The sequence below is a fragment of the Cavia porcellus genome, unplaced genomic scaffold, assembly GCF_034190915.1.
Source record: "Cavia porcellus strain 051 isolate PalLab524CR breed Dunkin Hartley unplaced genomic scaffold, mCavPor4.1 scaffold_49, whole genome shotgun sequence".
In the NCBI taxonomy this organism is placed as follows: Eukaryota; Metazoa; Chordata; class Mammalia; order Rodentia; family Caviidae; genus Cavia; species Cavia porcellus.
The window spans coordinates 4,103,738-4,116,565 of NW_026947532.1; the positions used below are offsets into that span (position 1 = coordinate 4,103,738).

General features: G+C 58.6%; 1 protein-coding gene across 1 annotated transcript in view; it reads right to left on the reverse strand.

Annotated features, from left to right (window-relative positions):
• Positions 1 to 408: 408 nt before the first annotated feature.
• Lamc3 (laminin subunit gamma 3) overlaps positions 409 to 12,828 on the reverse strand; it is a 47,459-nt gene continuing 35,039 nt past the window's right edge. The window contains exons 19-29 of the mRNA XM_023565540.2: positions 12,303 to 12,508; positions 11,714 to 11,790; positions 10,652 to 10,786; positions 9,547 to 9,694; positions 8,770 to 8,919; positions 7,178 to 7,280; positions 5,185 to 5,384; positions 4,202 to 4,348; positions 4,018 to 4,117; positions 1,396 to 1,642; positions 409 to 793 (exon numbers count right to left, since the gene is read on the reverse strand). Of these exons, the coding sequence (XP_023421308.2) occupies positions 787 to 793; positions 1,396 to 1,642; positions 4,018 to 4,117; positions 4,202 to 4,348; positions 5,185 to 5,384; positions 7,178 to 7,280; positions 8,770 to 8,919; positions 9,547 to 9,694; positions 10,652 to 10,786; positions 11,714 to 11,790; positions 12,303 to 12,508 (1,520 nt within the window). The 3' untranslated portion in view covers positions 409 to 786. The remainder of the gene's footprint in view (positions 794 to 1,395; positions 1,643 to 4,017; positions 4,118 to 4,201; positions 4,349 to 5,184; positions 5,385 to 7,177; positions 7,281 to 8,769; positions 8,920 to 9,546; positions 9,695 to 10,651; positions 10,787 to 11,713; positions 11,791 to 12,302; positions 12,509 to 12,828) is intronic.

Genomic DNA, 12,828 nt, shown 5'->3' on the forward strand with positions numbered 1-12,828 from the left:
GCCCCGTCCAAAGCCTTCCTCTTCCTTCTCCTCCTTGTCGCTGGCATCTCTCCCTACTTCTTGTACCCCTGGATAGTTTTGAGGTCAGCTTCCTGTTTCCCTGTCTTTGCCCTGAACCAGAGGTCTTCTGGGGGCCCCTTCGTCCCCCACCCCTCCAGCTCTCCCTGGCCCCCAGACTCTGGCTGATGAGTACCTGCTGCTAAGAGGGATGCCCGTGGTCACAGGACCCCCAAAAGCCCCCCAGTACCATAGTGACAAGGTCAACTCCTGCCACCTTCTTTCCAGGTACATGAACTGCAGGGTCTTCCCCCCTATTTGCAGACCCAACTACAAGGTATACCATGTGGGGACTCATTGGGGGCTCCCTGGCCGCCCGCCAGCCATGGAGGATGGAACACATTGCCCAGCTCAGGAAAGAGTCCTTTATTCCGCATGAGAACTGGTCCACATTACCACCTGTTCACCCAAGTGGGGCCGGGAGCCAGGAGGAACCGGGCCAAGGCCCTGCTGCTGGGGAGAAGGCGGCCCGGGAAAGGGAGGAGGAAATGCCAGGGAGGCTGCCAGGCACCTGACCGCAGGGTGATTCCTGGGCAGGACAGACAGGAACGGTGGCTAGGTTTCCACACCTTGCGGCCTCCTTTGTGACAGATGGGGCAGCAGGGCTAGGTCAGGAAGTGTCCATCACAGGCTGGGCAGTGAGTGAGGGCATCAGGAGTTTCTGTGGCCAGTCTGAGGCCCCCAGGACCCAGGCCCCTTCAGATCCCGGAGGGCCTGGCTCCAAGCAAATCACCACCTGGTGGGGGGTGGGGGTAGGGTGGATGGGGTCAGACCCAGCTCCTGGGAGGAAAGGTCCAGAAAAAAGAGTGCTGTTCCTTCTGGCTAAGCAGGCCACACCACAGCCTCAGGGGAGTCCTAAGCTCAAATGCAATGTCTAAGAGGGTCCCCAGCACCTGGCCTGGGCCCTGGCCCCAGGGTGTGTCTGCCCCGTGATGGGTATGAGGGGCTGCAGTGAGCCTGGGGGCAGCCCTGGCACTGGGGGCTCCAACCCTGGCTTTGCCCACCTTAAATCTCTGTATACCCCCCACCAGATGCCGCTCCTGCACTCCTCAGCAGGCAGACAGGTGACCCTGCAGGGAACTTAACACGGCTGCAGGGTCCCAGCACAAGCTGAGGATGAACCGTCTTGTGTGTGCATGTGTGCAAATGGCCCTGAACACACGTGTGCCCGATACACAGACATGCACCCAGGCGCAGGTGTGTGTTACTGATGCCAGGGTGAGCATGCCACTGGGTATGTGCCCCGGAAGATGCTAGTGCCGGTGGGCTGCTGTGGCGCTGTGCCCCGGGCTGGTGAGCTGTGAGCAGGGGAGAGTGTGCCAGGCTCTGTGCCCTCACTTCGGGCTGGCACAGTGGGCAGGCAGATTGCGCAGAATGGCCTCCAGGTTCTGCTTGTCAGCTCGGATCTCGGCGAGGTCACTGTCGAAGCCCTGAATCTGTAGCCTCTGCTGCTCGGACTCTTGTTCCAGCAGCCTCAGTTTCCCCTGCAGTGCCCCCTGGGAGCCCAGCTGAAGCCTCAAGCTGTCCAGGACCTGCTGGGTCTCATTCAGGGCATGGCTGGGAGCTTCGTGGGTGTCCAGGGTCCCTGTAGGGGTACAGGTGGCCTTAGTAGGAGCCAGGTCCTGCTGGTCTCAGGGACCTGTTCAGCCCCTACCTGTTCCCAGCTGTTCCCAGCTTAAGCTTCTAGGATGCTGAATGCCAGGGGAATGGGGGGACCGGGACCCCATCATGTCACCGCAGGCATGTGAGCTGTGGCCCTGGGTAATGGTTCCTTTTGGGGTGTTGATACTATGATTGGAGAGTTTTCTCTGAGCCCCGTTTCCTCATCTCTTGAGACTCCTGCCTGCTCACACACACAGCGTCACTGCACCCTGAGCACACTCGGAGGGATCCTCAGGGGTCCCTCGGCCAGGCAGTGACAGGCCGTGGTTCATATGTGGCTCACATCTGACACCTGGCTTGCCACGAATGCTTTCCCTGGTCCTGGCTTCACACGAGGGCTGGGGAGCAGATGGGGCAGGGAGGGCCGTGGGGTGCAGGTGGGGGTCCTGGCCCGGGCTACTCTACTTCCGGTCAGCTCCACTCCCTGGGGTGAAGGACTCACGTGCCTCCTTGAGTGGCAGACACACAGGTGAGCCACAGGTTCACGCTGCCACTTGGTGGTGCAGGTGGTGTCGGGGCTGCCTTCTCACTTTGTCATTGTCACTAAGCATGACATCCAATGGAAAGACAGAACCCAGCCAGGTAGGGCTGAGAGGCATGGGGAGGTCAGTGCTGTGGGATGCGGCTGGGCCCCAGGGCTCCCCTGAATTTCCCAGGCAGTGGGGCTGGGCCCCAGGGCTCAGGGGAGGCAGAGGGGGCCCTGGGGCCTGCTGTCGGGAGGAGTTTGATGAATGAGGAAATGACCGAATGGAGACAACACTCAGCCCCAGAAGAGCGTTCTTGGCAGGCCAGGCGTCAGGTGAGAGCTGCCTGGCCTTGGGAGCCAGGACACCACCAAAGTGCTCTGTGCCTTAGTTTCCTCATTTGCAAAAGGGCAAGAGGGTAACTGGCCAGCATCTCATTCTATAGTTTGGGTTTGTCTTGAACTCACTATGTTGTAAAGGCTTGAAGTCTCAGTGATCCCCCTGCCTCAGCCTACCCAGTGCTGGGATGACAGTCAGGCGCCACCACACCAGCAGGGGTAGGGTGTGAGGAGGGCTGCGTTTGGGAAGATGAGACAGTTCTGGAGATGGATGAGGTGAGGGACGCACAAGAGTGTGATTGTACCTAACGCTCCTGCTACCGTTGGTATCTGAACGTCCCCAAAGGGCACTGATGGAAGGCTTGGTCCCCCGCCCAGGGTGCACTGGGAGGAGCTTGCAGGAGACAGGGTCTGGAGGAAGGAAGTTGGGACCCTGGGACTGCCCTTGAAGAGGACAAGAGAATCCAGGCCCTTCTGGGCTTTCTGCATCCCAGCTATCACCAGCTGCACAGAACCCAGGCCCCAGGGCATGCCAGGCATGTGATCTACCAACAGCTCTCCCCCAGCCCAAACCCTGCCTCCTTCAGCACTGACCGCCTGGGGTATTCTGTAATAGTAACACAAAGCTGACGAGCACAGCCCTCAGCCTAAACACTTAAAAACGGATATGACCGTTACTTCCACTTACAAAATGGTTTGGGCACAGTGCTATACTCCTAGAACCTTAGCATGCTGGGAGGCTGAGGCAGGAGGGTCACAAGTTCCAGGCCAGCCTGGACAACTTAGTGAGGCCCTGTCTCAAAATTTAAAAATACAAAGGGCTGGGAAGAAGCTTAGTGAATGACAGCTTAGCCCTGGGCTTGGTTCTCAGTATCAGGAAAACAAATACGCTTGGTACATGAGCTCTGAGCTCTGCTGTCCTCCTGTGCCAGGGACACTGGAACATCTGTACCTGGACGGGTGTTGTCCCCTGTGCCCACGATGCTGCCAACCGAGGCTCATCCAGAACCAGCTCCCACAGATCAGAACCGCTGTTTACTGGTGCTCCCCACAGATCACGCCCTGGGTCAGCACTTTCTACATCACCCGAGGTCACCCGCACTTTATGGGTGGGGACACACACCAGCCCCCCAAGGGGCAGCCTGATGGGCCCAGGCCGCACAGCCAAGGCCAAGACAGAGCCAGATGAGAATCCTGGTCTGTCTGATGCCACATCCTGACGCCAGCCTTGCTTCTGGACCCTTCTCTTCTGGAGTCCTGCCCATGTGGAGCCCAGATTGCTGGCACTGTGTTCTCTCCCACTGGGCTGGAGCCCTGGAGGGCCCCGGGGATCTTCCAAGCCAGCAAGCTCGGAGACACCACCCTGCCTCTCATGGGCCAGGATGGGACAAGGAGGCCACAGAGAGAGGACTGAGAAGACGGCCTCCAGGCACTGCGCCTCCCAGGACAGTAGCCGGGAACTCAGGGGTCAGGGCCCAGCCTTGGGCTCCCCTTACCCAGCCTGGCAAGCAGCTCGGACAAGGCCTCAATGTCCTTCTCCAAGGAGATGCGCGATTCCCGGATCTGCTGCTCCACCGTGTTCAGCCCAGTGCCCACCTTGGGGGAAGGGACAGTGTGAGCAGCTCTGTCCTGGATGCCAGGGACAGGGGCACAGGGTGGGGATGAGGGCAGCACCCCTACCTGCTCAGCTTCCTCCAGCTTCCGTCTGCGGGCCCCCGAGGTGAGCACCAGCTGTGAGGCCTGTGTGAAGGTGGCCTGTGTCTGGCTGGCCAGCTGGCGGGCACGGCGGTGCCCCTGCTTCCCATCCTGCAGCGAGGCCCTGGCGAGCTATGGGCAGCGGCAGGGAGAGGGGTGTGCAGAGCAAGTCCTGTGGGTGAAGCATCCTGGGGACACTTCACACACCAGAGCATGCACACACTTTCATCCATCCATCCATTCGCACACCTATATGTAGTCCTGGTTCAGGCTGGGTGCTGGACCCCACCAACTTCTAAAGGACTCATTTTACCCCAGAGTGGGTACACAGATGCATGGAGATCCCCCAATATCTGAGGGGATAAAGTCAGCCTTCACTTCTATCCGGCCACAAGGACAGGTGCTTGGAACTCCAGTGACAGCCACAGAGCTGGGGACCTGCACACTGATGAGAGTTTGGTCCCTTGAAGAGGCGGCCAGAGCCTTAGACCCCCACAACAAGACAGGCCCAGGTACAAGTCTTGCTTCTTTGTCTTGTTTTTTTTTTTGGGGGGGGGGCAGGGTCCTGCTTTGTACTTCAGGTTGACTTGGGGCAGCTGACTAGGTAGCAAAGCTGGCCTTGAACTCACAGTGATGCTCCCACCTCAGCCTCCAAGTGCAATGACCACAGGCACGTGCCACCACACCCAGCTATGCCTTAATTCTGAGGCTGGCTGGACCTGGGGCCCTCACCACGTGCCGTGGGAACTGCAGTGATACCTGTTTCCTGAGGGATCATCAGTGTCACCCACACAAAGCTGCCAGCCCAGTGTGGAGGACGCACTGGCATCTGGGAAGTGTAGGACATTCCGCCCTGGACCAGGAAGGGAGGGGATTGCCTTGGGAGTGTCCATCTCACAGAAGGGCAGCCTCTCCCCGCCAATGGCTCAGAGGCAGGGAAGCCATTGTTGTGTAACCATGGCCCTGACCTTGGCACCATCCTTGGCCAACAGCTCCGCCTCTCTGCTCTTCTTCCTGGTGCTGGAGGAGAGCAGAACCGAGTTTCCCAGCATCCTCTCTGCCTGCTGGGTCTTCTTCCTTGTGTCCGCCAGGAGCCGGTCCCTGATCACACCTGCTCTCCGCCGCAGCGCAGCCTGGTCCTTGGGCCGAGGAAACCACAACTTCATTCCTGCAAAGCGGCCAAGGCTGTCACAAAACGAGATTCACACCCAGACAGCCCCAGGCCCTGGGCAAATGAGGAGAGAGACGCCTGGGACTGCATGGAGCCTCCCAGGCCGACAGGAGACAGGCAAGGAAGGAGCAATGCTCACTACTCATGGACTGAAAGATGCCTGTGACATCACGGTCTCCATTTAAGTCATGAAATCACAGGGCAGCCAGGGCCTGGGCCAGTGGCCGGGGTGGGGACCTGCAGCACAGGCACGATCATCAGCCCTATGGGGCTTTGTTTTGTTTTTGCAGGGAAGGGAACCCAGGGCCTTTGCACAGATCTACATCCCCAGCACTTCTACTCTGTATTTTGAGAAAGGGCCCCTTGAATTGTTAAGCTGCCCAGGCTGGCTAAAACTTGAGATCCTTCTGCCTCAGCCCCGTGGGTGCTGGGGTCGCACGCCCACACCTGGCTGAAGGCTTTAATATCCTGAAGTGTGCTCTGTAAGGCCGTAAGAGCATGCGCCCACCAAGAGCATTTCCCACGCTCATTTGGACCCACTTCTCTTGGCCAAGCCTGTCAGAGCCTCAGTCCAGGTGCAGCTGGCACCGTATCCAGTCTGCGCTTTCCTAAGCACAGCCAGGGGTGGCCAGAGGCGGAGTCTGAGAGGCCGGGACTCGAGAAGGGGCTGGCACGGGGCTGGAAGCTGGAGTTTGCATGAGTTCCACACAGCCCAGGACAGCAGGGCTGCATCCAGTACCTGCAGAACTTTCAGAAGCAGACAGCAGTGACAGGCCACACCACATAAGGGAGTAAACGGCCAGCTGGGTGGGCATAGATGGCCTCAGACCTGCACAGACCTAGGACTCTAGATTCATCCTATTCCACCATCGTGTGTCGCTGAGGGATACCCCCAAATGTGACCCTAGGCACACAGGCACGAACAAGTGGCCAGGACTTTGGGCCACCGAGGAACTTGGGGCTCTGAGCCTCATGTCTGCCCCAAGCAAGGGTCAGGCTGAGGCTGGAGTCACATGGGGAGGGCAGGTGTGGGACAAGGACCATGGTCAGCAGAGGCCTGGCTCTTCACTTCAGACCCTGAGAGTCACTTGGGCTCAGGGTATGACCCTGTGGGTCACCTGGTCTCAGGCTATGACCTTTGACCTCAGACCTGAGGGTCACCTGGGCTCAGGCTGCTCCCATCTTTGTAGTTCATCAGCTAAAGAGCCCTGGGAGGGTAGGTGGCCTCTCTGGGGCCCAGGAGGTGGCAACACAGAAGTGGGGTGAGGAGGTGTAGAGGCGGGACACTGGCTGGTTTCTGTCCCCACTCAGCTCCAGCCGGGGACAGTCAGCAACCCTTTCCTTAGTCTGCCTATCTGTGAACTGGGTGCCCTCGGCCCCATCTTCCTGACTCACCAAGGGGCCTGGCCTGATGTCATCCCACGCCCCCTTCCAAAGAGAAACTCAGGGTCCTCCCCACGGCCGAGCTCAGCCTGGCCCAGGGCAGCAGGATTTGCAGGTTCCTGAACCCGTCAGAGTCAACCGGACCAGAAGTGGGCGGCCAGTGGCATCTGATTCCCTTCCCATCGTCCTTAGGGCTCCCTGTGGAGTCCCCAGGACAACAGCATGGGCTGGTGCCAGGAAGTGGGGGGACAAAGACCCAGGAGACCTGGGTGAGGTCCTGGGGACATGGGACAGTCCCTGGCTTCTGCTCACAGGACGGGACTTCCGGCCCTGCCCCGGGCCTGGCTGAGTGGGTGGCTGTCGGGCTTGGTGCAGCACGGAGCCAGGGCCCAGCAGGGTACACCTACCTTGCAGGTCAGCCAGCAAGGCTTTGGCTCCCATCACAGTCACCGAGGCAGCCTGGACAGAGGAGGAAGCCCTGGCCAGGGCGGCTGTGGCCTCCTGGCGCAGCTGGAGGGAAGAGAAGAAAGGCTGGCAGCTGCTTGGAGGCTGTCAGGCGGGCCCAAACCTATACCATGATGCCTACACGTCACCAGGCCCTGATGCAGGCACGCGCAGTTCACCAGGAGCACTTGGGGGGCGTCTCACTGTACACTGTCAAACCCTAGGTCTCCCAGAGAGGAGCAGCATTGCTGGGTGGCTGTGGGACGGCCAGCCAGGCCAGACCTGCTGTAAGTCAGCGCTTGGGAGGCTGGGGTGCTGCGGCTCTCAGGGAAGCCGAGGGAGTTGCCCCTCTTTTACGCACAGCAGATCTGCAGGCACTAGAGCGGGGAGCCTAACGTGGCCAAGCTCTGCAGGGTGCAGTCCTGCCCCCTGCTAGCTCCTCGACCAGAAGATGAGGCTGGCACCTGGACAAAGCTGTCACTGTCACCTTGCAGGATGCCACTTAGGTCCTGACTCTGACACCTGCACCATGGTAGCTGAAAAGGTCAGCCTGAGTGAATCCGAGTGGGAGCAGAAGGGAATTCTCTGGGCCTTCTCTGTCACCCTCTGTAACCTTTTCTTAGTCTGAAACTGTCCCAGGTGAAACATTGTTCTCAGAAATTATCTTACAGAGGCCTTTCGTATGTTAATAGTGTGGCAATGGCTGCCTGGTGAATTCCACTGCTCTGGATCCCTGAATTTCTGCCACTTCCCCTTCTAAACACCAGAGGCCAGCTGCAGGGCTCCGCACGGAGCCCCAGGGACTGCTCCCAGCAGCTGGCACAGCAACTAAGGACTTCAGGGAGGAAGCTAAGCCGGGCCTGGTGGCATCACCTGTCATCCCAGCACTCTTAAGAGGCTGAGGCAGGAGGATCGTAAATTTAAACCCAGCCTGGGCAAGTCAGCAAGACCTTGTTTCAAAATGAAAACTAAAACCAAGTCACACGCCTGTCATCCTAGCACTCGGTGGCTGAGACAGGAGAATCACCACAAGTTCAAAGCCAGCCTGGGCTAAAATAAAAGTGGAGTTCTGACATGGGCTGGGGAGGGGCTGGGGATTTAGCTCAGCAGGCATAAGTGCCTGCCTTGCAAGTGCTCGGTCGTGAGTTCGATCCCTGGTACCAATTTAAAAAAAAGACTGAAAATCTGTAAGCTAGTCTGAACTATATAGTTTGCCAGAAATAGCAAGTATCTTGAATAAATACAAAAAAAAGTAAAATAAAATAAAATAGGGCTAAGGGTGTGGCTCAGTGTGAAAGCCCTTGCTTCAAGCCCTCAGCTCTGCAAGGAAAACAAGCAGCAAACACATCCCAAACAAAACCAACACTGACAGCGGTGGCAGGTGGCAGGTGGCCGGCGGAGCGCAGCCTCCTCTCCTTCTTTCTCAGGATGCTGGGATTCCCTCCTGGGGCCCAGGCCACCTCTGAGCCGTTTCCTGCCTCTGCCCTTCCCCCTCCTGCAGCTCCATCCCCAGATCTCCCCAGGCAGGGGCCCCAGCCAAAGGTCAAGCACTGACCTGTGTGAGGGGCTCCGTCCTCTGCAGTGCTGCCTGGACGGAGGCCTGGAGGGCCCTGGTAGCCTTGGTGGCCGCACGCTCTCTCGATGCCACCTTCTGCTCCAGGACCTGCACTCTGAAGTCCAGGTCCCCAGCCTGCGACTGCAGAGGCTGTGGGGAGGCTGAGGTCAGGTGGTATCCTGAGTGCACTGTGTAAGCTCACTGCCTTTTCTGAGTGTGTGTGTGCGTGCGTGCAAGTGTGCACCTGTGCTTGAGCTGGGACCGGGAGCTGGGGCCTGGTGCCTACTAAGCACACACAGTGCCACTGAGCTTGGCCAATTTATTCCTTGTCACAGCTCAGTGTCTGCATTTAGGGTCCCAGGATCACACACAGACCGCCTGACCTGCTGTGTTCCAGGTGCAGAGGGGACCCTGAGTCCCCTCCAGCCCTCGAGGAGACAGCCCTAAAGTAACTTAGGAGGTGAGGCCCATGTGACTGATGAAGTCACTGAGGCCCAGGGAAGGGACATGCTTGGCCCGGTCACACAGCTGCAGGGGTGGAGCTGGGGCTTCCTCCCACATCCGCCCCACATCCTTACTAATGTCACTGGAACGGAGAAAAGGCCGTGGCCCGATTATTACTCTCATAATCACCAGCTCAGGCCTCTGAGCTCTGACCCTGCTGAGCTCTGCGGGTGGAGCAGCTTGCTGTAATCACTGCCTTGGCCAGCACCAAACAGATTCCTCCCGACTGCAGCCCCATCCCAGCCCGCGCAGAGCTCCGAACACCCAACTGACCGGGGCTCCAGCGGTGGCCAGGGAGGCCAGCAGCAAGGTCGAGTTGTCCGTGCCTTGCTGCACAGAGGCCAGCACCCTCCTGGCTTTGGGAAGCTCCCGTGCCAGGGCTGTGCCCAACGCTCTCTGGGCCGCCTGGACCTCTTGGTACCTGGGAGGAAACAGAGGCCACCATAGCCTATGGAGCAGGGCAGAGCCCTTCCGCCTCCCGCTGCTGTCCAGGCTCCAGCTGCAGCCCCAATGTGTGAAGGCCTCTCAGCAACCTGGGCAGAGTGGCCCTGTGTGGCAGGCACCGAGGCAGCGAGTGGACCTTCGTTCTTGTCCAAAGGGGCTCTGCTCAGTTTCCCCGAGGACCACACCTTTCAGGAGCAGCTGGCTCCGGGGGGCGGAATCATACAGGAAGAAAATACCCAGAAGGAAGCTCAAGGCCCAGCCCCTGGTCCTGGCTTGCTCATGCCCTTGTTGGTGACCTTGGGCACAGGCGTGTCCCTCCCAACCAGCGAGGTGACCCGTGGGCCCATGACTGTCATCCTGATGGCTTCTGGTTCTGTCACCACCCAGAAGGAGGGGTTTTCTCTCCCGGCCCAGTTTACAGCCTGCTCCTCCATCCTGTCTTATGAGGTGCACAGGTGAGGTACCGTGCCCACTTCCTTCCTACCCTCACCCTTCTAGGCATGGGTGCCTCTGGCCCCTGAGGGTCATGTGACCCCCCCCCATAACCTGGCTCAGGACCACAAGCCTGAGCCAGTTAGCGGCTCTCATCTCATCTCAGAATGACAATTCGAGGCTCCTGAATTATGAATCTCAGACCCTTGAATAGAATAGAAGGAGTTGGGGGTAGGAGTCCCTAGAACACAGAGTCGAGCTGCCCGGGCAGCAGAAGCGTAGAAGGGAGGTGGTGCCCAGGAAGAGCACAGCAGAGCTGCCCTGGGCTTGGTGGGAGGACTCAGGGTCCAGGGCAGGGGACAGAGATTCGCTGCTGGGCTCCAGACCCCGAGGCCCCAGGCATCCTGGCCCATCCTCAGGCTCCTCAGGGCTCTGCAGCCCCATTTGGGACCAGTGGCCCCTGCTAGAGCCTCATGGCTTGAGCCCACGCCCGAGGTCGCACCTGTCCTCCAGGTCATGCTGGGTCTCCAAGGCCGCCCTGCCATCCGCCAGCTTCCAGAGGAGTGAGGAGCTGGTATTGGAGGCAAGCAGGGCACGGTGCACGGTGGTTTTGATCTCGGCGGCAGTGTCCCTGTGACTGCAAGGGTCAGAGCCCAGCTGTCAGCAAGCGCTGCCTCAGAGGGGCCAGGCCACGCTCACCAGCTGCTTTGTACCTGCCTGCCCCGGCACAGGGGGACTGCAACCAGGTTCCAGCAGCCAGCCTGTTCCCTCCGCCTACCAGCCACTCCTGCTGTCTTTCCATCAACCGTTAAAGCCCCTCAGTTTACAATACATCATACGGTCTCCCTCACAGAGAGGGAGGGGCGGGGCCAAGGCAGTCTGGCACTATCACTTCCAGGCTGTGTATTCCTGGGCAAATCATCTGACTTCCCTGATGCTTCCACTAGAAAGTGAATCTAAGGTCCTTAGAGCTACAGGAGGAAACTGCCACCAATCCTACACTTTTAGCATCCTAAGGTGGGTTATTCAAGGCAGTGGACAAAATAAGCCCGAGATCTATTAGGACCACATACGAGGCATGTGGTGGCCCTATCTACTAGCATATTACACAGCCATCAAAAAGAAATTGAGACAGACAGCAGATTATTGGTAGCCACAGGTGGAGTGGCTGAAAAAAGTGAGATATGATTTTTTTAAAAAAGGATACAAGGTTGGTTCTGAAGATGATAAATGTTCTAAAACTGATTGTGATGGTTGTGAACTCTGAATATATTGAAACCACTGAATCGTACATTGTGTAGCTTAAGTCTCAGTAAACTGTTATCAAACAAAAAGGCATCAGCATTTAGACATTTTCAGCGGAGCAAGCTTTGTCCCCTCACCTCTGTCCATGCTTCCCCTGCAAACCTCTCCTCCCCATGGTGACCAGGGCTCCCCACAGGTGACTCCGGCCTGACCTGACCCCACCTCTTGAGCAGGAGGGATCTGGGAGCAGCCCTGACCCTGGATGCCCTGATTGGTGGGAATGACCTCCCTCAGCCCCGGGGCTGTGGGGCTCACTCACCCCCTGGCGAGGGCGCGGGCCTCTGCAGCCAGATGGCTCCAGTTGGAGGGCTGGCTGGACCCATCCTGGAGAGTCGCCTTCAGAGAAGAAGAGGAAACCGAGGCCCAGTCTGGCAGGGCCAGAGCCACCTGTGGGTAAATCCTGGGGCAGAAGCTGAGTGTGCTGGCAAGTATCTGGTTGGGTTTTATTTTCTGTGACAGGGTCTCACTCTCACTAGTCCGGCCTGGCCTTGAACTCACTATGTAGCCCAGGGTGGCCCTGAACTGGAGGCAATCCTCCTGCCTCAGCCTCCTGAGTGCTAGGAGTACGGATGTGTGACACCACACCTGGCTAGCGCTGGTAGTTTCATAAATGCACAGACCTAGTCACAGAGTCAACATTTGGGCTGTGGGGCTTCTGCATACAGAATACTGGTAACATCACTGCCCACCACCTCCTGTGCCTTCCCTGCGCTCATAGCAAACACTGTCTCATTTGGGCGTGGAGGAGGCACTGTGTGACCCCCAATCTGCAGAGGACACCGAGCCTCTCATAAGGGGAGCCCAAGGTGATGGCCCAAGACCTTCAGTGGGAGGGGGTCCCCTGGTACCAAAGATGTCAGAATGCTGGCTGCGTTCAGAATCTCATCTTGTGAAGACTCCAGGGTTGCCCCCAGGTCAGCCAGCTGAGTGCAGGTCTTCGCGGTTCCAGCCTGGGCACAGCCAGAAGCCTCAATCAGGGCCTGCAGCCGCTCCCGGGAGGCCTTCACAGCACCTTCCAGGCCTCTCAGCTGCCCCAGGAGGGCGTCCTGTGGCCCTGCAGAAGCCCAAGGCCGGGAGTCACTGAGTGGGGAAGAAGCCACATGAACGCCCCAAGCCCATGCCAAAGGAGAATCTGCCTATTCTACAGATGCAAAGGATGAGCCCGTGAGAAGGTAAATGAAGACCACGGGTCTCCCACAGCACGTCTGTCAGCTGCCAGCATGTCTGTCACCTGCGAGGGACTGTAAGGGACCCTGGCCTTCCAGAGCCACACAACAATCAGTTCTGGGAGTCCAGACAGCAGAGACTCCTGCCCAGGTCAGCTCTGAAGTTCCCAGTGAGGCTCACACGTGGACATCTAAAATATGCCAGATG